General features: G+C 42.3%; 1 protein-coding gene across 9 annotated transcripts in view; it reads left to right on the forward strand.

Moving 5' to 3' along the window:
- Positions 1-6,898: 6,898 nt before the first annotated feature.
- SLC41A3 (solute carrier family 41 member 3) overlaps positions 6,899-24,903 on the forward strand; it is a 73,795-nt gene continuing 55,790 nt past the window's right edge. For 7 of the 9 annotated variants that reach the window (XR_016512733.1, XM_090285871.1, XM_090285873.1 and 4 more), the window contains exons 1-3: positions 6,899-7,234; positions 10,127-10,226; positions 21,790-22,066. Coding sequence is in view for 8 of the 9 variants with exons in the window: in XM_090285871.1 (XP_090141997.1) it covers positions 10,195-10,226; positions 21,790-22,066 (309 nt within the window). In the remaining variant the exon portion in view is untranslated. The remainder of the gene's footprint in view (positions 7,235-10,126; positions 10,227-21,789; positions 22,067-24,903) is intronic. The other 2 variants (XM_090285872.1, XM_090285874.1) reach the window with 2 other exon arrangements.

A 24,903-nucleotide genomic window follows, 5' to 3' on the forward strand; every position in this document is an offset into this window, starting at 1 on the left:
CCCCTACCCAGAGACTTGATTTCCACCAACTGTGTTGAGAAAAACAGGTCTTTTATTTATAATATTCCAATCTTGGAGTGGGGTTTGCTGGGAGCACTTTAGCTCAGAGCCCTGTTTTCCCATGAGACCCAGCATTTCCCTTGCTACCCCAAAGGCTAGAAGCCAAAACCAAGCCCAATAGTTCCCCATTCCTTATCTGTCAGCTCTCTCTTTCAGGGTGTGGGGTATGATGTCATCAGCCTCCATAGAATAGTCCAGAAAAGCATATGTTGTGTTGCACGGCATCATAGTGAAGTCCCAGAAAGGTACGAGTCCTGAGAGTGTCCTCTCTGCATGTCCTGAGTTCCATGAGCCCATAGAGTCAAGGTCTGCAAGGCAGAGTCCTTGGTGGCTTCTGGGTCAGCGGGAGCTGGCATAATCAAAGCAGTATGTCTGCTTTCTTATTGGTCCAGGGAGCATGGCTGGAAGCATAGCTGCTTCTTCCTTCTTGCTGTGGACAGCTTCACTACAAAGCTGCCTAGCTGTTACATTTTGGCTCTCTCTCTTTCTACACACCAAACCTCATGGCAGTCTGGTGCGGTGCCTCTGTAGTCTTTTCAAATTGCATGGCCCAGTGCGCCAAGTGGCTGCCATCTTTAATTCTGCCTGGCTCCTTTCCTTCTTTCAGACCACATGGTCCCTCTACCACCTTTCTTTTTTTTATTTTTTAAATTTTTTATTAACAACTGGTCTTATTAGTTTTATGCAAAGAAACTTATGTCATTACTTACTTCTTTAGAATGCCAAACTCTGGAGGGATCAGATAGGGAGAAAAATATACAGTGTGAAGGAAAATCCTTTTCCTTCTAATATTCACTGAACTGGCATTTCCATTCTTATCTCTACCACCTTTAAAACCATATAGTCCTCTGTGCAAAATGGCTGCCACCTTATTTTTAAATCCTGACTGTGGCCTGTGATGCAGTCAGGGTGGTGACTGGTCCTGGCTACTCACAGAATTTCACGCAGGCCCTTTAAACATTTCCACCACCATTCTATGGTTAAAGCCTCACAGCCATTTGCATAACTAAGAAACTAACTACCAACCATAGATATTTCAAAGTGCCCCCTCCCCCATTCACAAAACCACAGGCTGTGGGGATTTTTGGGGACCCGTGTTACAGTACCACTTGATGTGAATTGAAGGAACGATTCTCAATTACAGACCACAACTGAAAAATCTTTAACAGAAAAAAATAATCAATGATAGGTCCCAATAGGAAAAGATGTACATTGTCTGCTACAAGAAATTGACTTCTGCAACAACTCTGCCAATGAGAAGCTCAACCCCAAACTCTTGCTTTTCTCCAGTGGACTTTCATTCAAAACAACTTCTCTTAACTTCTTTCTTTTTCTCCATAACATAATGTTCCTCTCCTTTGTTTGTTGGACTTACCTATGGCTTTGCTATAGTGTGCTTATTCCAAATTACAATTCTCCGCTCTTCCTGAATAAGCCCATTTTTGTTGGTAAAATAACTGCTAGTTGCCATTTATCATTATATTTTGCTGATTTACTTGTCTTGCATTAGATTAAGAAGAAAATAAAGTGTTTCTTGCACCCATAACTATATTGAAACAAGACAGGCCCATTTAAAATTTTATAGAACCCAGGGCAAGAGTATAAACTGTGACTCACAAAGCAAATGTTTAAATCATAAACATTGCAAATAAAACCAACAAGCTGTTCTCAACTGTAAAAAACAAAGTATACTAGGTATTCTATCATCAAAAATAATTTATTCAGGAAATGAAAGGATAGCTATCCAGTATGTGCTGATATGGCAAGTCACATGCACATACTGAACCAGACAAAGATAGAGAAAGTACTTTATATGTAAGAGGAAATTAGTTAAAGGGAGGAGATGTTACAACTCTAGAGCTCTGTTGTAAACATAAGAGTTCTTCCTATAGGTCTGTTATGATGACATAGGGTATGATAGTTTCTCCCACAGCTACCATCTCCTCTTATAGGCTCAGTCCACTTCTGTCACTGTAAACTAGAGTTCATTCTATTTTTCGGTCTTGAAAAATCTACCTTCATAGCAACTTGGTAGGTCAGGTTCAAATGCAGAATTCTCTGGTGCACTGATTTAGGCACACATTGTGTAAATAGGCTTAGAGCTATTGAAAATTCCTGGCAGGACTACTGGCCACCTCCCCTTATTCCATGGGGAGGGCAGGAAGGGCCAGAGGATGGCTGGCACTCTGAAGCCCAGATACATGAATGCATGTCTGGGTAGAAGCAAAATTAGATATAAATCAAGAACACTGCATGTATGTGTCTGTGAACCTGTAGAAACTCTTCTGGTTAACATGCAAAGTTGTCTTTTGTTGAAATAATATAATGCAGTATTTTGCTAAATCTTGTTGAATGTCTGTGAACCCTGAGAAAGGAGACACAGTACTTTCTAAGAAGGCCTCCTGGTGGCTTATTGGGCTCATATTTAAAAAACAGAGCCTGGCAGCCATTTCTACAGAAATTTCTCATGCAAACTGCACTTCAGGAAGAAGTCTACAGCAAGCTGCCCGCTTGCACTGTGTTCTTGCCATCTGAGCTAACCCTTATAAAGAAATACTCTCTTTCAACCAGAAGGACTGAGGCTTTCCCCATCCGATCAGAGCTACACAGCTATGTCGCCATTAGCTTCTTTACCAAGCGGTCAGAGCCACTCCATTCTGGCTAATCAGAAAAGTGCCTTTTGGACCAATCAAACTTCAAGGATTTGAAATCCTCAATTTCATGAGGACAGCCCAATCAGGAACCAGAGTTGGGGACTTCTGTCTATATAAATTATCACTCTTTTAGCTTTGATAGCTCATTTTCCCTTTCCACTGAGTAGCTGAAACACTAAGAAGATGTCTCCTTGGCCACCATCTCCAGCATCTCTTAGACCAGCACAGGGCAGGATGAACTCAAAAGGAAGCAGAGCTGTCTAGCTGGGTAGGGTCCTTGCCCCAGGGCCACCTAACATTCCTGCCTGTGTTATATCACAGTTGAGCTGTTTGCACTGAGTAAAGTTTCCTTCTTCATGGTACCCCAAATTAGGGATTCCTGTTGGCACTTGACATTTCCACTCTTCGAACTTCCCTTTGGTGGGACTAACATTCTGGCTCTGTGAGCATGGGCAGGCTTCTAGCAACTTTGCCTGAGGCCCCCTCCCTCCAAAATTTCTCCTCTCTCTTCAGATATTGGTTAGAATAGGCCAGTTGTCAGAAGACTTTTTTTGAGTCAATCAGGGAGACTTGAACTGGCGTTGTTAACTTTGTTAGGTGTGACACTAGTATTATGGGAATGTTTGAAAAAAAAACAGATCTATCAATTAGATATACATACTTAAGTATTTAAAGATGAAATATATCTGTTGAGAATGTTTTAAAATTACTAGGGTTGGAGGGCAGGTGTGTGTGGGGAAGAACATAGATTTTTTTAAAAAAGACAAGGCACAGACATAGAGATGAGACTTCTGGTCAAGATGGAGGTGTAGGTAAGCACAGCTCGCCTCCTCACACAACCATAGAAAAATTTTAACTAAAATATAGAACAACCATCACACAGAACCATCATAAACTTGAGCTGTATGGAAGTTTGACAATTAAGGAATTAAAGAAACCTCATTCATCCAGATGGGTGGAAGGGGTGGAGACATGGAGGCGCAGAGACATGGAACTGGCTGGTTGCAAACCTACATGTGGTGGATATAAAACAGAGGGATATTTTGGGAGCTCTTGGAAGTGAGGAATCCCACCCCTTCACCAGACCACCCAGCCCAGGGTTCCAGTGCCAGGAAGATAAGTGCTCATAATTTCTGATTGTAAAAACCAGTGGGGGTTGGGTCAGCAGAAGAAACTGAGGGATTCTCAGGCCTCTCCTCTTAAAGTACCCCGCACCACACACAGAATTACTCAGACTTACTCCCTTCGGGCTCCAGCACTGGAGCAGCAGCTTGAAGGGAACCAGAGGCATACAGGAAAGAACCGAAGTGTCTGGCCTCAGGGTGAGAGCAGGGGGACAGCTTCCTTCCAGAGAGAACTGCAGATAGTGGCCATTGTATCTTTTCTGAGCCTTCCCCACACAGAGTCACAGTGCGGCAGCATTATATCTGATTCTCCATCAACCTGGCTCACTTGGTAAGCCCCACCATGATGATTACTTAAGGGCCCACCCCATCCAACTTATGGGCCCAGTCAAGCAACCCTCCCACCTTGGTAACAGTAGCTTTTCCATATGAATGTCTGGGTTAGGTGCAGGCTTCAGACCTTCCTAAATCACTTCAAATAAGCAACAGATGAGTCCAGCCCCCATACCTCTAGCTGAGTGGCCCCAGGCCCAGCACATGCAGCAACCATCTGCAGATGTTATATAGCTTATGCCAAGGGGCCACAGACAGAACAGAGATGGAGGCTGACCATGGTTGGCTTGACCATGCCAGAAAGCCCAGAGCCTGTGCACCCAGTGGACAGTTACAAGCCACATTGAGGCACCACTCAACCACCTCCACAAGCCATGGTGAGAGATGGTTGCTGGCCAGGGGTCACAGCCAGTCCTACCAGCTGTTTGGACTGGGTAAATTCCTCCCATTGACTTGGTGACAGCAATCAAGGCTCATCTAAAAGAGGACGGAGTGTTCAGCCAACACAGAGGGAGCAACTCGAGTATACAGCTTGGGTGATAGGGTACCACTGGACCCTAAAAGACACCTACAACATTAGGCCATGCTACCAAGGCAGGGAGTCATAGCAGCTCTACCTAATACATAGAAACAAGCACAGGGAGGCCGTCAAAATGAGGAGACAAAGAAATTGGGCCCAGATGAAAAAAACAGAACAAAACTCCAGAAAAAGAAGTAAACAAAATGGAGAGAAGCAATATATCAGAAGCTGAGTTCAAAACACTGGTTTTAAAGATGCTCAGAAAAATTTAGTGGGTACTTCAACAGCATAAAAAAGATTCAGGCAGAAATGAAGGATATACTAACTGAAATGAAGAACAATTTATAGGGAATCAACAGTGGAATGGATGAAGCCAACAATCACATCAATGCTTTGGAACATAAGGAAGAAAAGGATATCCAATCAGTACAGCAAGAAGAGAAAAGAATAAAAAACAATCAAGAATTGTGTAACAATTTTGGGACAACTTCAGATGTTCCAACATTCACATCCTAGGGGTGCCAGAAGGAAAAGAGAAAGAAATCTATTTGAAAAAATAATGAAATAGAACTTCCCTAAATTTGGTGAAGGAAATAGACATACAAGTCCAGGAAGCACAGAGAATCCCAAACAAGATGGATTTAAAAAGGACCACACCAAGACACATCATAATTAAAATGCCAAAGGTTAAAGATTAAAAGAGAATCCTAAAAGCAGCAAGAGAAAACAGATACAGTATTCCCTCACTTATAGCGGGTATTACGTTCTAGACCTCCCCCCCACTCCAGCCCCTGCGATAGGTGAAAATCCGCGAAGTAGGAAACTTACATTTATTTTAGTATGTATATATATTTTAAGGCTTTACAAACACTTCCCACACACTTATAAACCATTCCCAGTCCCCTATTAACCTTTCCCACTCCCTTATTAACCTTTTCCACACTTTTATAAACTCTACTTATGTTCTTAAACACATTCTACACTCTTAAACCTACATAACTTTAACAACCTACGTATATAGTACCGCAAAATCCCGCGATAGAGGAAAAATCCACAATAAATAATTAAATATAATATTTTTTAAAAATCCCGCGATACATTGAGGCCACGATAAGTGAACCACGATATAGAGAGGGACTACTGTAATTACCTACAAGGGAGCTCCTATAAGACTATCCAGCTGATATCCAAAAGAAACTCTGCAGGCAAGAAGGGGCTGGCAAGAAATATTCAAAATGATTAAAAGCAGGGACCTACGGTCTAGATTAGTCTATCCAGCAAAACTATCATTTAGAATGGAAGGGCAGATAAAGTGCCTCCCAGACAAGGTAAAGCTAAAGGAGTTCATCTTCACCAAACCATTATTATATGAAATGTTAAAGGTACTTATTTACGGAAAAGAAGATAAAAACTATGAACATTAAAATGGCAATAAATTTACAACTATCAACAGTTGAATTTAAAAAAAACAAATGAAGCAAACAAGCAGAACAGAAACAGAATCAGATATGGAGAACATGGGTATGGTGGCCAGTGGGGAGTGGGGTCTCAGTGAATGGGGGAAAGGGTGAATGGATTAAGTACAAATTGGTAGTTATAGAATAGGCAGAGGGTTGTTAAGAGCTTATAGGAAATGGAGTGGCCAAAGAATTTATGTGCATGAGCCTTGGGCATGAACAAAGGAGGATCACTGAGGGAGTGGGGGGTTGCTGGTTTGAGAGGGCAGGCAGGGAAAAATTGGAACAACTGTAATAACAAATCAATAAAAAGTATTAAATAAAATTCAAAGAAAAACGATGCATCATTGAAGCTGGCAGATGGGTGTGGAACTATTTTATTGTCCTACTTCTGTAGGTCTGAACTTTTCTGTAATTAAAAAGTTGACAACACCAAAAGACACTAATTCTGGAGATTTGTTGGCTGCAGGCCTTAGGAATGGCCAGTCTTCGCACACCCTTTAATGAAGGAATCCTCATACCTAAATCAGCCTCCGAAGGGAAGCTTCCCCAAGGGCTGTGGATGCGGATAGCCCACCGTGCTCACCAAAGCTCCTTTAGAGAGAAACGCAGACTGAGGCTGGCATCTGACGCCACCTCTCTCCCCTGCGAGGGTCCGACGCTCCCGCCCCAAGGGTTGGGCCTCTGCGGCCCAGCCTTCCCACGCTTGCGGGCCCGCCTTCTCCCCGCCGGGAGGGTGGAGCGGTGGGACGACCCGCCCTTTGCCGCTTTCTCCGTCAGCCCTCCTCTGGAGCCCGCTCACCCTCGGACTGGCCCGGGCCGGCCTTGCTTTCTGCTCTCCTCCTGTCCGGAGGGGTCCAGTGAGCGCGGCCCTGCGCTGAACTGGGGCGGGGGCACGGACCAGGTGCGCAGAGTGTGCAGCCCAAAGAGGAGCTCGGGGCGTTAAGGGTAGTGTCGGAGCAGCAGCCGAGAACAGGGACGCGCAGGAGATGAAGTAAACGTTGGGTAGAAGAGTTCCGAGGGGACCCTGGAGAGGGGCGGGAGCACATCCGAGGGGTCCCGGCCTTGGGGAGCGTGGAGCATGAGGTAAACCGCAGGAGCGGGGATCCAATGGGAGGCCCCGGGTTGGGGAAGCGCCGGGTGGGGACCTGCGGCAGGAAAGTACACGAGAGATTCTTAAACCAGGCAGAGGGAAGTGAAAGGCAGCGGCGCCTGGGGAAGGAACCGGATAGGAGTCTGAGGCGGGGAAGGCGGGCGTTGGATGGGGTACCTGGTAAGGGAGGGACGCCAGGGCTTAGAGCGGTAGTGTTGCCTGTGAAGGGTGGGGGTGGGGCCGTGCTGGAGTGGAGACCCAGAGCAAGGGGGTGCTGGCAGGTCCTGTTCGGGTAGTTTTGAGCTTCAGGTTCCCACACTGTACACTCCACACATCTGGTGTCTGGGCTCCATGCAAATTCTCCAGCCCCCTCCCCAGTCCCCAGCTGATCTGAAACTACTCTGGTCGGTACAGCAATGCTTTTTTTCTTTTTTTTTTTAAATTAATTAATTTATTTTTAGAGAGAGGGGAAAGGAGAAAGAGAGGGAGAGAAACATCACTGTGGTTGCCTCTCACTCGCGCCCCCAATTGGGGACCTAAGGTGCAACCTAGTCATGTGCCCTGACTGGGAATCGAACCACTGACACTTGGCTCGCAGGCGGACGCTCAGTCCACTGAGCCACGGCAGCCCAGAATGCTTGTTTTTAATGGATCTTCTAGGTGATTCTGAAGCTGCAGTCATTAAGAAACACTGATCTAAAACATTAAAGCTTTGGGTGGTTTGAACTGGGGGTGGGAGCAGCAAGGAGTCCTGGGATGCAAATGAATTATTTCTCATAATCTTCACAAATCTTATGCAGTAAGTGCTATTACCTCCATTTAACAGATGAGTCAGTGGAGGCACAGAAATTTAACTTTACCAAGGACACACATCTAAGAAGGGGAGAAGCTGAGATTGTAATCCTTCCAGCAGGATCCAGAGCTCTCCCACTGAAGCAGGGTCACCTGTGAAGCCCAGAGGACTGAGGTCTCACAATATCTTGATCCAGCTGGTGGAGCCAGCTTTTCAGGGGTGGGAGGGTGGGAGCAGGGGCGTGACCACCCAAACTTAGGTATGTGGGGGGGCCTGTTAGCTCTAATCTTTACCTTACTCTGGACTCCATTTGTTCATTTTGCATGTATGACAGGAGGCAGTTTAAGTTGGGGCAGTTACCCAAAGTTATTTATGGGCTCTTTCTGTAAGCATCAGGGACTCTGTAAAACAGAGAGTGACCAGGTAGGCAATTAACCAAAGTTATTTTACAGGCTTTTTCTTTGGGCACTATGGACCCTCTCCCACCTTTCTGGCCTTGGGATGAAAGCACAGTTTCAAAGGCTTTCTTTCCCAGATAGTGGAAAGGATACAAAGAATTTCAAGGACTTTCCTCCTCCCTTACTCACAAGTGTTTCTTGTGATGTAACATCTGGCAATGTTATCAGACCAGGCTCAGGGCTGCTGAGTTAGTGGGTGAGATGTGTCTCCCTCTGCTACTCATTTGACTGTAACACTACTACCACCTTGGCTGGGTAGTTCTTTCTAGTACAGGGCTATCCTGTAGCACCCCTTCCCTGTTATATCTCCTTCAGGGCTGTGAGGTCCATGCCACCTCCCCTGAGTCTTGCCCCTTACTGTGGGTTAAAGGAGGGTTTTCATGCATCCACAGTCAACTCTCCTGACAGGCCAGCCCTTTAGGACCTGGTTTGTCCATATGTACTCATTTTTATCAACTCAAGTGACATTTGAGCACATTCTCTTCACAAAACACTACCACATTCCCAATGAATTGACCACCATAAACTACTGCAGCATCAGAATTACCTTTGACCACCATCCACAGGAATAATGAGGTCCCTACTTGTGGACCACAGTGTCCCCACCCTGTTGAGCCCAGCAGGTGGGAATGATTACAGGGTATTGTCCCAGGCAATTCTTCCTGCTGAAGTCACCCTGGCCAGACCTTTCCCTGCCCCCCCCACGCACGTGTCTAGTGAAGGTGGACCACAGAACAGGACAGTGTGAGACATTTCCCAGCACAGCTGCTCAGCACTAGGTTGTGTCTCCTTGTGCACTCATATCAGTGAGTCGCCAGTTGTGCTTTGTGAGGTGAGGTCATGTGGATACTGAATGGTCACTACCAAGTTGCTTTTCATAGAGGTGGACCAACTGCTCCCTTCCCCCAGGCAATGTGGGGTTGCTTCTCTTTCCCTGGGCCTTTGGACCATCTGATGGTGAGATAGGGCCTCTTTCTTCTGGGTTTAAATCATTTCCCCAGTCCCTAAGCTTGTCTATGTTGACTAGACACTTCTCTTTCTTCTTCCACTGAGCACCTGTTTCTGCTCTTGCCTCTTCTCCATCAGTTTTTCTGTTCCTTGGGGCTATGGAGGAGTCTTTTTTGCACACTATTCCTTTGTCTCTTCTGTTGGTTCCAGATACTGTTTCTAGATCTTTGCTTGTCTCTTACTTTGTATAGAAGTTCTGTCCCACAGAATATTTAAATTTTGATGGAGTTGAATTAATCATTTCTTCTCTGGATTTTGCTTTCTTCATTTTTGTTGGGGGCAGGGGTAGGGGGAAGCAGGTACAGTGGAGACCTTATCTCCCCTAGCCTTTAGAGGTTCAAATCCCTGACTTAGGATCAAAAATTGTTTTGATTGACCACTTTCTGGATGCTCAGGCCATCCAAGCCCTGCCCAGGCCATGTAGGGAGCCCAGAAAAAGCTGGACGCTCTCTCTTTGCTGTTGTCCGTAAGGCCTAGATATCAGGTAGCTGTACAGAAAGACCTTCCCCCTACCTGACTTTGTGTAACACCTAATTCATTATTTCAGTATACTTGTTGAACACTCAGCATTTTTTTTTAAATACTCAAGGACATTTTTTTTTATTTTATTGCTTTTATGCTTTTAGAGAGAGAGGAAAAGAGAGAAAGAAATATTGATTGGTTGCCTCCCATACGCACCAGACAGGGATTGTACATGCATGGACCGGGATCGAACCCACAATCTAGGTATGTGCTCTGACCAGAAATTGAACTTGCAACCTTTCCATTACAAGTCAACGCTTCAACCAACTGAGCCACACTGACCAGGGCTGAACAGGCAGCATTTAAAAAGATATCCAAGAAACTGCTTTTTTAATAATGATTATATCCCATTTATTTCCAAAGCTAATAAATCGCCACTTACACAACTTACTAAATTCTCCAAACAAATGAACATTGATCACATGTTTATTTAATTAAAATTTTCTGAACATTTAATTAAAACCATAAATTAATATATCAGGTTCCTGTAATATTTTCAATATGCACAGAATATAATGATTATAAAAATAATCAGTTCACTTATACTAAAACTGGTTAGAAAAAAGAATCCAGTATCATGGATATAAATGTCTGGATTCATTAACTTTATTAATTATTAGTTTTATTCCTTCCCCATGTTGTTTTCTCAGTGTGTTAAGTAATTTCATTATTACTTTTGCAGTGTCCGAGGGTTTCTGGAATCTCATCATGGAGGGTCATCTGGGGTCACTCATGGGCCCTGATTCCTTTTAGTAGAAAAGTAAGAGTGGTCTTTTGAAAACATAGCACATTATCATATCATCCTCTAGCTCAGAACCATCCAATGCTCTCACTTCATGCTGAATAAGAAACATGAACTCATTGCTTGGCCAGTAAGCCCCTGCTACCTGCCTTGTCCTTACTTTCTGCCATCCACTTTCACTGTCCACCTGCCCCAGACGGTTGACCTCTTTGCCTTTCCTTCTGAAGTATCACGTTTGGCCTACCCCAGTGTCTTTGTACTTTCTGCTTTCTTTGCGCTACTTGACCTTTGCACAGCTGTCACCTTTTTTTGTCAGTAGGGTTCTGTAAAAATGTTACCCTGTCTTCTAGGGTCTTCCTTGATTATCCATCTAAACCATCCCCTTTACTTTCCCCAGATTGTTTCTATTGATATACAGTACTTAATTTTCTTCATACTTGTATTTATCTTGTTTATTTGTTCTCTTGTTTATGTCTATCTCTTTGTGTAGAAAGTAAATTTCCCAAGAGCAGAACCTTTATCTGTCTTGTTTTTCACTATATTCTTGATGCCTAGAAAATACTTGGTGTAAAAGGAAGGAACAAAACATTATTTGTTGAATGATGAATCAGTGATTCTCAGAATATATAGATAATAGTAGACCACTGCTAATTTTGTTTATAAATGTTATTTGCTTAAAAAATACCCTCCCCACCAAAAAAAGTATATGGAATAGGCAGGAGAGGTGAATAGGTGGAGCACAGAGGATTTTTCCAACAGCAAAACTACTCTGTATCATACTGGAATGATGAATACATGTCATTTATACATTTGTCCAAACCCACAGAATATATAACCAAGAGTGAACCTCATGTAAACTGTGGACTTTGGGTGACAGCGATGTCAGTGTAGGTTCATCTATGGTGACATGTGCATGGTAACAAATGCACCACTCTGGTGCATGATGTTGATAATGGAGAAGGTTGTGCATGTGTGGGGGCAGAGGGTATATGAAAAATCTCCATATCTTCCCCTCAATTTTTCTGTGACTCTAAAGTTTCTCTAAAAAATAGTTGTTTTTTTCAATAGTGCACATTAATCAGGGAAAAGTCCAAACAATATAGATGTGTATAAAATCAAAAGGATTATGTCTTCATGTCTCCTCTATGACAAGCCCCTTTTTCCTATGCTGTTTTACTGAGTGCCTTTTATGAGAAGGAAGAGACTGAGAGAGAGAGAATTGGGACATTGAGAGTTCTGCGTTAGACTTCCCATATTCAAGATGCCTCTTAAATGGGTATGAAGTCTGGATCCCAGGGTGAGGTCGGAAGCAGAGACATAATTTGGGGAGGCAGCTGCACATCATTGTCATTGAAAGGCTATGAGACTGGATGAGGTCAAGACACAGGCTGCAGACAGAAGGGAGATAAGGGCAAAGTCTAGAGTGTCAGCATTAGAGGTCAGGGTAGGGATAAGCCATGCCAAGAACAGAGACACCAGTGGAGTATGGGAAGTGAGGTGGTATGTGGAAGTCTGGGAAGGGCTGCCAGATAAGACACAGAATCGCCAGGTAAATTTGAACTTCAGATAGACAATCACTTTTCAGCATAAATGTGTCCCATTTTATTTGCTAAATCTGGCAACCCTAGCTGGAAGAGGGGGTCTCAAGGAGTCACACAAGAAAGAAAATAAGCCAGATAACCATTAACATAACCTTTATTCTAGAATACAGGGCACAAGAAGGCTGTTTGTTATCACTTGGGGAAGGGGTGTGGAATGCTTTGTGGGCTTTCACAGGAAGATATGGGGCAGCCCCAGTATAGCTACTTTAAGAAATGAGAATAGGCCATTGTTCTTGAGGATAGATCAGCAGCATTGACTGGGCTGTCCAGACTTTATTAAGAGGGACAAAGGGCTAAAGTCCTTTTTAGGAGGGAATGGGACACAGCTGCAGAACAAGGATGTGGGAAAGCCATGGTGAGCAAGTCTCAAGTCCTTGAGCTTCTCATGCCACAGGGAATTTGGATAAGACATTGGACACACTTAAGTCTGGGGGTTTGGTATCATGCAGGTGACTGCTGGCCTTGGCAGGGTAGTTTGTGCAGGAGGATCCAGAGGGATGCTTGAGCACAGGGGGAGGTAATTAATAGAGACACTGGGGACACGCCTCTGTGTAATCATTTCCTGAAGGGGAGGAGAGAATGGGGTGAGAGCCAGAGGGTAGCTTGTAGTCAAGGGAGGTGTTTTTGAGGCAGTCCTAGAGCAAAGTTCCTTCTCCTATCAGATGATCCCATAGAGGTAGGGAGAGAAACCAAGGAGGTAGAAGAGAGGAGGCCCTTGTGGGGTTATTCCTTGAGAAGGGTGGTGGGGGATGGGGGAGGCCAGGCCTGCTGACCATTTTTACCCAGTTTTCTCTGCTTTGTAGAAAGGGCAATGATCATCAGACCTTTCTGGGAGCATGTGAGGATTAAAGAATTGCCATAAGTGTCCTGGTAGCGATGCCTATTATTTTTTGTAGAGATTAATAAGGATATGGCACCATAACACCCAGGCCTCCCCAACCCAGTCCTGCTGAGAATCCTTCCTCCCCTGATTTCTAAGGGAGCCACACAGGGAAGCAGAGTAGGGACTGGAGACCCTGTTGAGCACTCTGTGTGGTGCTCCCAGTGGTGGCAGGACTCGAATCCTCCCCTCCTCCATCTCTTCCCCAGTATGTGTCTCCCCACTATGGGCAGACCTCACATGTGGGCCTGACTCATTTTATCAGCATTTCTGCAGAGAATATTGCAGGAATTTAAAGAGAGTGTTTGGCCCTCCCCGAGAGGTCAGACTTAGAGAGTCAGGACAGGAAGGCCACTGGGTCCCCTGGCCAGGTGGCCCACTTGGAGCACTATCTCATACACCAAAAGGTTGTGGATTCAATCCCAGGTAGGGCCAGGGCACCTACAGGAGGCAACCAATCAGTTTCTCTCATATCAATGTTTCTCTCTCTCTAAAATCAATAAACATATCCCGTATCCTCAGGTGAGAATTTAAAAGAAAAATGAAGTTCACTGGGTTTCTTCCATTTGGTCCTGAGGAATGTCCTGGGCCTTGGCCAGTCAAATGAGGGCAGCTTCTGTGGCTGGGGGTGGGGATAGGGTCGGAAGTGGAGGTGTATACTACTGGCCCTGATATGGCTAGAGGGGCAGATGATACCTGCCCCTAGTGTTTGGCTGCTGTAACCTCTCAGAAGGTTTGAGTCATGTTGGAACAAGTAATTCTATCTTTGTTTCTATGGTGGTTTATTGCCTGTTTGAGCCAAGCAAAGTCTGCCCAACCCAAGTTCTGTAGGCTGTTAGGTGGGGACCACTCATTCGTACCTTCAAGACTATCTCTCTGCACCCTTATGCATTGCTTGCTCACACTCCCCTTACTGGTCCAGCAACTCCTCTGCTGACTTAATAAACCTGCTATTCACAATGCATTTCCCCTGCAGGTGGGGAGGGGGGAGTGGGTGGCTGTTTTTTTTTTTTTTGTTATTTTTTTCTACTTTAATGTCCACCTGTGGACATATCACAGCTGAGTTCTTCCTTCTGCTTTTCCTGAATCTGTAAATCTGTGGAAAAAGTTTTAGCAGAATCTGGGTGGACTAAGCCCACCATTTCATTCCTTGCCTGAAACTGTCTGAGATCAGTTGTCAAAGATGACAAGAGAAGGTAAAAAATGACTTTTATACTGAAAATAGAGGCAGAAAGAGATACACATTTTATTAAGTTAACAAGACAAACAAACAGCATCTAGGCCTGGCTACTGTGACTCAGTTGGAGCATCATCCTGTAAACCAAAAGCTTGTGGGTTTGATTCCTGTTCAGGGCATATGCCTGGATTGTGTGTTCAGTCCCTAGATGGGATGCCTGTGAGAGGCAGCCTATCAATGTCTCTCACCTTGATGTTTCTCTCCCTCTCTATCTCCCACCCTTCTCCTCTCTCTAAAATCAATAAGCATGTCCTAAGGTGAGAATTAAAAAACAAAACAAAACAAAACAGCATCTAGACATAATGTGTGAGAGCATGTATGTGTGTGTGTGGGTGTGTATAGATTAGAAGGATATACAATAGGCTGAAAGTTAGTAATTTAGGAGCAGTAAGATTCTCAGTGATTTAAACTTTCTTATTTATACCTTTTTATATTGTCTAAATTATATTTTTGTGAATACATTACTTTTGTAATAAAAAATAAAGTTACTTTTTATTTAAAAAGAAAAGTTTTGATTATCCATTAAGAGTAGAATAGATGAATGAATTGTCTTATTTATACAGTAATATATTTTATTTTATTTTATTTTATTTTTTATTTTATTTTTTGGTTTTTCAATTACAGTTGTCCCATTTTTACCCCATTGCTCCCCCCTCCCAGCCCATCCCTTCTCCCACAATCATATCGCTCCCTGTTGTCCATGTCCATGAGTCATTCATATACGTTCCTTGACTAGACCCTTCCCTTACTTATCCCCCTTCTCTCCCTCCCCCCTACTGACTACTATTCTAGTCTTTGCCTATTTAGTTCGTTTGTTTGTATTGCTCTTTAGTTTCCTGTATTAGGTGATATCATATGGTATTTTTCTTTCTTTGCTTGGCTTATTTCACTAAGCATAATTCTCTCTAGTTCCATCCATGTTGTCACAAATGGCAGGAGTTCCTTCTTTCTTTCTGCTGCATAGTATTCCATTGTGTAAATGTACCACAGTTTTTTGATCCACTCATCTACAGATGGGCACTTAGGCTGTTTCTAGCACTTAGCTATTGTAAACAGGGCTGCTATGAACATAGGGGTGCATAGGTTTTTTTGAATTAGGGTTTTAGGATTTTTGGGGTATAATCCTAGCAGTGGAATCGCTGGTTCAAAAGGCAGTTCCATTTTTAGTTTTTTGAGGTAATTCCATACTGTTTTCCATAGTGGCTGCACCAGTCTGCATTCCCACCAACAGTGCAGTAGGGTTCCCGTTTCTCTACATCCTCGCCAGCATTTGTTGTTTGTTGATTTGTTGATGATGGCCATTCTGACAGGTGTAAAGTGGTATCTCATTGTGGTTTTTACTTGCATCTCTCTGATGGCTAGTGACGTTGAGCATTTTTTCATGTGCCAATGGACCTCCTGTATGTCCTCTTCGGAGAAGTGTTTGTTCAGGTCCTTTGCCCATTTTTTAATTGGGTTGTTTGTTTTCTCGATGTTGAGTTGTATAAGCTCTTTGTATATTTTGGAGATCAGTCCCCTCTCTGTGCTATTATACAGTAATATATTTTATATAGCAATAAAATAAATATGAATTCAGCAACATAGCTTAATCTCACAAACTTATTAAAAAATTTATTCATTGTTTTTTTTTCTATTACAGTTGTCCCACTTTATCCCCAGTTGCTTCCCCCCCACCCCACCCACCCTTTCTCCCACAGTCCATCCCCACGCCATTATCCCATTGTCCATGTCCATGGGTCATTGATACTAGTTCCATGACTAAACCCTTCCCCTTCTTTCCCCCTTTCCCCTCTCACCTCTCCCCCCTGGTCACTGTCAGTCTGCTCCTTGTTTACTTGCCTCTGGTTCTATCTTGCTCATTTGTTTGTGTTGTTCATTAATGTCCTGTGTTAGGTGATATCATATGGTATTTGTCTTGCTGCCTGGTTTATTTCACTTTATTATGTTGAGGTATGCTCCCTCTGTTCCCATTTTGCTGAGTGTTTCATCATAAATGGGTGTTGTAATTTATCAAATGCTTTTTCAGCATCTATTGATATGATCATGTGATTTTTGTCTTTCATTTTGTTTATGTGATGTATTACGTTTACTGATTTGTGAATATTAAATCATTGTTGCATCCCTGGAATGAATCCCACTTGATCGTGGTGTATGATCTTTTTAATGTGTTGCTGGATCCCGTTTGCCAGTATGTTATTGAGGACTTTTGTATCTATGTTGATCAGTGATATTGACCTGTAGTTTTCTTTCTTTCTTGTGTCTTGACCTGGTTTTGCAATTAGGGTAATACTGGCCTCATAGAAAGAGTTTGGGAGCATTCCGTCTTCTTGCATTTTTTGGAAAAGTTTGAGAAGGACAAGAGTTTGCTCTTCCCTAAATATTTTGTAAAATTCTCCTGTGACGCCATGTGGTCCAGGACTTTTGTGTGCTGGGAGTTCTTTTATTACTGCCTCAATTTCACTAGCTGTGATCAGTCTATTCAGGCTCTCAGCTTCTTCTTGATTCAGTTTTGGAGGATTATATGTTTTCAGAAATTTGTCCTTTCATCCACGTTGTCAAGTTTCTTGTTATATAGTTGCTCATAGTAATTTATTATAATCCTTTGTATTTCTATGGTATCAGTTGTGATTTCTCCTCTTTTGTTTCTGATTTTGTTTATTTGGGCCCTCTCTCTTTTTTTCTTGATGAGTCTGGTTAAAAGCTTGTCAATTTTGTTTATCTTTTAAAAGAACCAGCTCCTGGTTTTATTGATCTTTTGAATTGTTTGTTTAGCCCATATGTCATTAATTTCTGCCCTGATCTTGACGATTTCCTTCCTGCTACATGCTCTTGGCTTTGTTTGTTATTCTTCCTCTAGTTCTAGTAGCTGTCAGGTTAGATTTTTTTTTTTTTTTTTTTTTTTTTTTTTTTTGAGATTCTTCTATCCTTTTTAGGTAGGCCTCTGTTGCTATGAACTTCCCTCTCAGGACTGCTTTCGCTGTGTCCCATAGGTTTTGAGCTCTTGTGTGTTCATTATCATTTGTTTCCAGAAACTTTTTGATTTCTTCCTTGATGTCATTGTTACCCATTCATTATTTAAGAGCATGTTATTCATTCTCCATAAATTTGAATGATTTTGAGTTTTTTCCTTGAGATTGGTTTCCAGGTTCAGGCCATTATGATCTGAGAAGATGCTTGATATAATTTCAGTTTCCTTGAATTTGTTGAGGCTTGTTTTGTGTCCTACCGTGTGATCTAGCTTTGAAAATGTTCTATGCGCATTTGAAAAGAACGTATATTTTGCTTCTCTGAGGTGAAAGGTTATATATATATCAATTATGTCCATTGGATCTAGAGTGTTGTTCAATGACTCAATATCCTTGGTGTTTCTTGGCTTCGAAGATCTGTTCATTGTTGATAATGGGGTGTTAAAATCCCCTACTATGAGTGCGTTAGTGTTAATATCCTTCTTGTAGTCTTCCAAGATTTTCCTTATATATTTGGCGGCTCCTATGTTGGGTGCATATATGTTTACCAGGGTTATATCTACACAATTAAGGATTATGAAATGTCCTTGTCTTTTATTATGGCCTTGGTTGTGAAATCTATTTTGTCTGATATAAATATTGCTTCCCCTGCTTTATTTCATGTCTGTTTGCTTGAAATACTTTTTTTCCATCCCTTCACTTTCAGTCTGTGTAGATCTCTAGTTCTGAGGTGGGTTTCTTGTAGACAGCATATATGTGGGTCATGTTTTCTTATCCATTCAGCTACCCTATGCTTTTTTATTGGAGCATTTAACCCATTTACATTTAAGGTTATTATTGATAGGTACTTATTTATTGTTATTTTTTCCCTTTGTACATGTGTTGTTCTCTCTCTCTCTCTCTCTTTCTTCTTCTTAATGCAGTCCCTTTAGCATCTCTTGCAATGCTCGTTTCGTGGAAATGTATTCTTTTAGCTTTCTTTTGCCTAAGAAACTCCTTATTTCACCTTCCATTTTGAATGAGAGCCTTTCTGGGTAGAGTAGTCTTGGTTGTAGGCCTTTGTTTTTCATTGCTGAAATATTTTTTGCCATTCTCTTCCTGCTTGTAGTGTTTCTATTGAGAAATCTGCTGATAATCTTGTTGGAACTCCCTTGTATGTTATTTGCTGTTTCTCTCTTGCTGCCTTTAGGATTTTCTCTTTGTCTTTGAATGTTGCCATTTTAGTTATGATGTGTCTTGGAGTGGGCCTCTTTGCATTTACCTTTATTGGGACCCTCTGTGCTTTTTAGACTTGTGTGACTTTTTCTCTCTCAAGTCAGGTAAGTTTTCTGTCATTATTTTTTCAGTTAGGTTTTATATCACTTTCTCTTCTTCTTTTCCTTCTACTATCCCTGTGATACAGATATTATTATGTTTCATGTTGTCCTGCAGCTCCCTTAAACCCTCTTCATTTTTTTTCAGTCTTTTTTCATTTTGTTGCTCTGCCTGGGAATTTTTTTTTACCTTGTCCTCCAGCTCACTGATCTGATCCTCTGCTACATATAGCCTGCTTTTAATACTTTCTACTGTGTTCTTAATTTCAACAATTGTATTCCATATTTCCTCCTGGCTCCTATTAATAGTTTTTATGTCCTTTTTCATGCTGGTGTAGTTCACAGTAAGTTTCTTGTAGCTTCCCTGAAGTTCTTTTTAGTTCTCACTGTGCTCAATGAGCATCCTTATAATTATTATTTTCAACTCAATGTCTGATAGTTTGCTTATCTCTGTTTCCTTTGCTACTCTCCTCAAGCGACCCTATTCCACTCTGCCCCTTACTCTTTGCTGGAGCCCAGGGTAAGTGGCTGCAAATCAAATTTTTTGATTGGCTCTTTAAATGACTCTTTGTGACTCCAGCCATCTCTCCCTGGCAGTCAAAAACCTCAGTGCTTTCACAGCTAGGTGTTAACTGGATTTCTTTCTGGTTCTGATGGTATAGGATGGGGACCCCTGCTTGGGTGTAGACCCCACACTTCCCAGGGGAAATTCTCCAGCCACTGAAGTTTCCCTCCAGGAGTTCAGCTGCTGCCCATGGGAACCTACCAGCCCTCTCATGTCTCCTCTGCACTCTGTACACATCACATTGTGGTGAAATGATTTCTTCTGTCTGTCTGTGGTTATAAGGTTTCTTACCAGGTATTGTTCATTTGATTACTCCAGATGATTTCTCCATAATTTAGTTGTAATTCCAGATCAGTATTGGGAATAGTTTAGTGTAGTTGCCACTTTCTGCTCCACCATCTTGGATCTCTCTCCTTCATTTCTGAAGTATATTTTTGCTGCTTATAGAGCTCTTGGATGACAGTATTGTTTTTTGAGCACTTTGTATATATCATCCCACTGCCTTATGGACTCCATGTTTTCTTATGAGAAAAGTGCTGTTAATCTTATTTGGGATCCCATGTATATGATGAGTTATTTCACCCTGCTTTCAAGATTCTCTCTGTCTTTGCCTTCTGACAGTTTGATAATGATATGTCTTGGTGTGGACCTCTTTAAAATTTATCCTCAAAATTTGTTGAGCTTCTTGAATGTGGAAATTTTAAAATCAAATTTGGAATGCTTTTGTGTATTATGTTTTCAGATATTCTTTTGGACCCCTTTACTCTCTTCTCCTTTTTTGAGACTCCCATTACATGTATATTGGTCATCTTAATGGAGTCCTACAAGTCTTTGAGAACTTGTTCATTTTCTTTTTTGTTCTTTTGATTGGATAATCTCTGTTGACTTTTTTTTTTTTTTTCAGTTCAATGATTCTTTACTCCTCATGCTTAGATCAGTTGTTGAGCTCCTCTAGGGAATTTTATATTTCAGCTATTATATTTTACAAATCCAGAGTTTTTATTTGGTTCTTTTAAATAATTTTTTATTCATATTCTCTATTTGGTTCAACTTCATTTTCATACTTTCCTTTAGTTCTTTATACATGATGGTTCCTTAAGTTATTTAAACGTATTTAAAATAGCTGATTTAAAGTTTTTGCCTAGTTAGTCAATGTCGGGGCTTCCTCTGAGATAATTTTTACTAATTGATTTTTCCAAGTGTATGGGCCATAATTTAATGTTTCTTTGCATGTCTTTTTTTCTTTTTATTGAAAACTGGACATTTAAAATTATGTAATGTGACAACTCTGAAAATCAGATTCTCCCATCTTAGTTTTTTGTTATGGCGGCTTGTTGTAATTGTTATTTTTTTAGTGACTTCTGAACTTATTATTTAGTCTATATTCTTCATTGTATGTGGTCACTGAAGGCTCTGCTTGGTTTTCAGGTAATGACTGGTTAGAGACTTCCTTGAACACCATGCCTGGGACCAGTAAGTCTCCCAGTCTTTGCCAAGGGTCTTTGTGTGCGTGTTGGGGCACACCTTTAACATTCCGTCAGTTAGTTACAGCTCTGCCTTAATCTTCACTTTCTCCCTGTGCAGAGCCTCCAAATTAGCTGTGGGTGAGAGAATTTAGGGCCTTCTCATGTATTTCCTGAACATATGCTGAGTTCAATATGGGTGGCCTTTTAGATTCCCAGAAATGTGTAGGAACTTTTTAAAGCCTTTATAGGCATCTCATTCCCCAGCTTTTCCTTTTAAGTTTGTGGTCGATGTATTATTTATTCCAACTATTATTTACTGTCTCAGGCAGCCACAGAGTGCCTATAATTGTTTTCAACAAATGTCCCCTATGGAAAACCCTTTTTACACTAAGCGACCTATAAGTCAGGTGAAATATGGACTCTCTGCAAGTAGAATCTTCTAGTGAACCACAGGATATATCTAATAATGAAAACTCTTTTGGAATGAGGCTTCGAAAAAGCTCTAGCCCCTTCTCTTTTCTTCAGGCTGTTTTTAAGGCTGCCACAGAGGGGAAGAGCAGGGAATGGGACTAAGGCAAGTTGAAACATTCTGGACATTACGGTGTTGCTGTTATGGCTGAGACTCAGCATTTTCTCTTGAATAAATCTGTGTTGCTGCAAGTCTTTGATTTCCATATTTTTGAAAAAGTTGATCCTGATAATTTTTCATTGCTTTTATGGAGAGAATTTTCTGGTTTTTCTGATTCCAGTTCATATATTTTAATACTGTCTTCTATGTGTATGTTTTTTTTTCTCAAATGTGCGCATATTAAATAAAAAAGTTTGTAAACTAAGGCTGTAGGAGGCCATATGGAATAGTCACCAAGTGAAGGGCTGTGGATTGACCAGAATGATGCCAGCCTCTGTTAGACAAAAAGGGCCTGAGGACTTACAGGATATCAGCCCCTTTGGGGGTCAGTAACTCTGTCCTACCATCTCTGTTGCTTTGTGTCTCCAGTTTAAGGCTGTCAGTGGCTCACATGGATGGGGCAAAGACCCGACAGCGGAGGCCAGAGGAACTAGGGCTGCCATACACTCTCAGCCCAGGAAGACTCCCTGCCGCCTCAGAAGATGAACCTCTGAGTGTCCCTGAGAGTCAAAGGGTGGCCGCTAAACCACTGAGGACTGAGCTCAGCAGGGAAACTGCCTTATCCATTGGCCTTCAAGTGACAGTGCCCTTCATGTTGGCAGGCCTGGGACTCTCTGGGGCTGGCATACTTTTGAACTATTTCCAGGTAAGAGGGAACTAAATGTGGATGGTATGGGGTGGAGGGGCACTGTCAAATGTCACCCTAAAGAGTGGCAGCTACATGTTAGACCCAGCTTGAGGAACGGGGAGCAGAGCCTGTTCTTCTCAAATACAGCTTTTCTATAAATTGAAGGTTCTTTTAGTTACTAGTAACAGAGACTAAATGTAACCTAAGTTAAGCTTTAAAAGACAATTTATTAGCTCATGTAATTGAAATATCTAAGAGGTTGAATGTAAGGTATGGCATGATCCAAGTGCTTAAATGAAATCATGATGCTGGCTCTTTCTTTATCTCTCAGCTCTGGGGAGGGTGGCCCTTGGCAATTTATCCTTTGTACATGTGCTTTTTTAAAGAGAGAGATCTCTTTGTTAATATTCATATAAATCGCCAAATATCCACATCAGTAGCCAAAAGTTGACCCTGATGTCAGATGTCCACTCCTATTCCAGTCACTGTTCTCTGAGGGATGACGTTCTCTGTTTAGCCAGCCTGACTTATGTTGTAATCAGTCTTTAAGGGGAGGCAGGTCCCCTTGATTTATACCTTACCAGAATCCCATAGAGTGAGGAGCTGGGAGTTGCCCATCAGACAAAAAAGTTATCTATGTATCATACCTTTCCTGTTCTTCCACCATCAAAGCCCCATTCCTTTTTTCTGCATGATCTTCAGAAGCCTTCCCCAGAAAAGCATAGTACCCAAGAATACTTTAAGCCGTTACTGGCCAGATCTTTCCTATCGCATAGTTGGCAACCAGCTGAGAACAAAGATTGTCCTAAGTGGGGCAAGCTGGGAGAAGCAGGGCTGACACGTCCAACGGCCCCTGCATCTGCCTCCCTCACCGGGGCTCTGCACCACAGTGGCCTCTGCGCCCCGTCCCTCACTGATTTGGAGCCAGTCAAGGTTTGAATCCCAGTCTGCCACTTAGCTTTAAGGCTGGTGGCTTACTTTTTTTTAAAGCAACACTTAAAAATTAGAACATTTCATGTAAAAGTCTGAATCCCTATTTTATCTTGAAAACCCGGCAGCTCCTGAAACTCTGCACCCATGTTCCCTCATTGCCACAATCAGTGGCTGCTGCCCGCTCTTGGTATCTGTGTTCTCTGGTTTGCTAGTCCCCCCCCACCCCCCACTCCCTCTTGTTACACCATCTCACTTCACTCTTTTACCTGCCTGGCCCTGCCCTCCTCTGGGGTTCTTAGTAACCCACCCAATACCCTAACTGCACAGTTCCTTATAACATCACAGCACCAGCGACCGCCAGCTTTACTCCCATGTTCCACCTGGACCTTGTCAGGCCCCAGGATGGCTGTCTCTCAAAGTGGGATTCCTGGCCAGTCTGACTCAGTCCCATTCTCTATGTTTGGTCTGTCTGTGACTGCAGATCCTCAGCCCTATTCTTCCTGTAATGACCTGGTGCCTGCTAGCCCCACACCCTTCTTTAATCCATGATCAGTCAGCACTGTTATAACCTGAAGAGCACCTCAGCACCTGGCTTCCACATCTCATGAGTTCTATATCCCAAAGATTTCCTCCCATGGATTCCTTCTTCCCCACCCCACTACTGCCTCCCACTACCCTCACCACCAGCCTTCAGCCTCCTCACCTCCCTCTTTACTTCTGACCTCACTCCCTTTAGTCCATTCTCTATACTAATGATTTTCAAGAAATCTATTTTATTGAGTGTTTCTACCAGTATAACATAATGAACATGTATCCTTCATATGCACACACACACACACACATTGATATACATATCCACACATAAATATCACATACAGGTGTATATTTATATATACATTGACAGTGTATTTATATGCACATTTATATATATAAATCCCCTATATATATATACTTTGGTTTAGAAATTAAACAAACACACACACATACACACATAGGTTTATAAATTACGTATGGGGAGGCAGTGTAATAGTATACTACATTGCTTAAGAGCCCAGACTCTGCGGCTAAACTAACTGGGTTTCAGTTTGACATAGTTACTGAAATAGGTTGCTCTCTATTCCCCAATTTTTTCTTCTGTAAATTAAGACTGATCCTATAAAGTTGTTAAGAGGGCTATAAAATGCTTATTACAGTGCCTGGCATTAGAAAGCACCCAGCAAGGGTTAACTGTTGTTATTCTTGTTTTCATTGATAGTCTGTCGTATCTAGTGCTGTGCATATTGTTAAGAACATACACAAAAGGATAAAAATTAGGTAAATATTCATTATAGCATTTCTTCTATATGCCATTGGATTGTCTGAATCCTACACAGGGATCACTGCCTGAGCGCTATGTCAGGGGTATCTCCACAATGCAGATCTTTATGAATTGTAAAATCTCTGTTGATTTCTCTACTGTCAATGGGATAAAACCCAGACCCTTAAAATGGACATCCAAGTGTCTTGGGCTCACATTGGCTATATCAATTAGGATGGTTCAGCCTCAAACACCAGAAAACATGACCAACATTGGGTTAAATAAGAAGGGAATATTCTATCTTCCCAAAAGAGATCTTCAGGATCATTCCAAATTCCTGCCCAGATCAGTGTTGTTCTCATGGCCACACCATCTCCTGAGAGAGATGAGTGGATCATCTGTTCTTGTTCTTCCTTCTTAAGCATAAGGATACTTCCCTAGGATCCCCCAGCAGAGCTCCCCAACTTTTCACTGGCCAGATTTGAGGTACATCCCACTTTGAAACTAAACACAGGCAAAGGGAACAGAATGGCCTGGGTCTGATTGAGCTGAGTAGAGGAAAGGGTCACCTTCCCCATGAGGTCGGATCCTTTGTGCACTTACTTGGGTTCTGTGGGGAAGGATG

The sequence above is a fragment of the Furipterus horrens genome, unplaced genomic scaffold (assembly GCF_987537825.1).
Source record: "Furipterus horrens unplaced genomic scaffold, mFurHor1.1.pri manual_scaffold_8, whole genome shotgun sequence".
Classification (NCBI taxonomy): Eukaryota; Metazoa; Chordata; class Mammalia; order Chiroptera; family Furipteridae; genus Furipterus; species Furipterus horrens.